The following is a 1,404-nucleotide window of genomic DNA, read 5'->3' as shown; positions in this document are numbered from 1 at the left end:
GGTGTTAGGAAGAATAACTTCTTTAATTTCTGTATTTCAACTTCCCAATTTGTATAACTAACTTCTCCTGTGTATGTTATTCTTTTGTTTCTTCTCAAATATTGAATTTCAATTGTTTGGATATTCATTTCTTGTTTAATGACTCTCTCTTGTTTATCCTTTTCTTCAATAATATTTTGATAGACAGGATCTCCTTTTTTCACCTCTTCTACATTAATTGGTGTTAACGATCTTACCCATGTTAACATACTTATAATTCCATTTTCTGAAGATGTATTATCAAATCCATGTAATCCTCTTGAATCAACAAAGTACATTGGAAATTCTATATTTTCTGTTGTTCCTGTTGTTTCTTTAACAACTTTCATTAGTTCATCTTGATATATTCCTATTTTATTTCTCTTCTTTTCTTCAATAACTTCGGTAGGAAAATAACAATAGCATTTAGTCCACACTATACAAACATGTCTCCAAAAGTCTGCTATTGGAAAAACGTTCCATATCACTTTAATCATTGTTTTAATGTATTGTGCAAATCGGTCTTGATTAATATCTAAAACAACAACTATTGCTTGAAGTCCTTTTTGTTGTTTGATATATTCAACCATTTGATTCATATATTGTCGTTCCCTTCCTTCGGAATCTTGTAGTCCAGGTGTATCAATAACAAACACATCTTGTCTATCTCCTTCTCCATATGATCCAATTGTTTCTTTGGTCACTGATTGTGGATCATTACTTTCATTGAAAATATTCTTCTTTAAGATGAAATTTCCAAGTGAACTTTTTCCATCACCTGTACTTCCAAGTATAATCAATTTTGTTGGTGTCATTCTCTTCTTGTGATTTAATTATTTGAATTTAATTGTTAGAGTCACTCCTTTAAAAGCCTAAAATTTAAACTTTCCTCTTTAATATCACACTGACTTTCATAAAAACAATTCACTATCCATTCAATCATTATCCCTCATTAACATTTGTTATGATTCAGCGTTTCTTATATTTCATGTATATTTTATATCATTTAATCATTCATTTTAGTTATTTGTTATCAACTATGAATTGTTATGATATAATAAAGGAAAAGAATGGTAAAATATGATATTGTGTAATAATAAGAGTTCTATAAATGATTATCATATTCAAAGAAGAAAGTTATAAGAGAAATGTGATTTATATAATTTTCTCAATTTAAAATCATAGAGTCAACATGTTGACTTTTATGACTTTTTACTTTTCAAATAGAACTCAATAACAAGAAATGAATGATACAAAACAAAACAATAATAAATCAAGATACAAATAATGAAGAAATGAAGTTAATCAAATAGAATAAAATGATAAAGAAATGATAAAATAATAAAGAAGATAAAAACAAGAAAACACAATAAGTAATAAAAGAAT

At 26.6% G+C, this 1,404-nt stretch overlaps 1 protein-coding gene across 1 annotated transcript in view, besides 1 other annotated feature; it reads right to left on the bottom strand.

The window, feature by feature from the left end:
- The window catches only part of EDI_264020 (uncharacterized protein), a gene marked incomplete at both ends in the record, with an annotated part of 984 nt that extends 151 nt beyond the window's left edge, over window positions 1–833 (bottom strand). The window contains one exon of the mRNA XM_001733403.1: window positions 1–833. This exon is cut by the window's left edge and continues 151 nt beyond it. Within this exon, the coding sequence (XP_001733455.1) occupies window positions 1–833 (833 nt within the window).
- Window positions 834–1,239: 406 nt separating this feature from the next.
- Window positions 1,240–1,403: a microsatellite.
- Window position 1,404: the final 1 nt, after the last annotated feature.

This window comes from Entamoeba dispar, genomic scaffold, assembly GCF_000209125.1.
Source record: "Entamoeba dispar SAW760 scf_1105229461783 genomic scaffold, whole genome shotgun sequence".
NCBI classification, from domain to species: domain Eukaryota; phylum Evosea; order Mastigamoebida; family Endamoebidae; genus Entamoeba; species Entamoeba dispar.
This window is presented reverse-complemented; position numbering and strand designations above follow the sequence as displayed.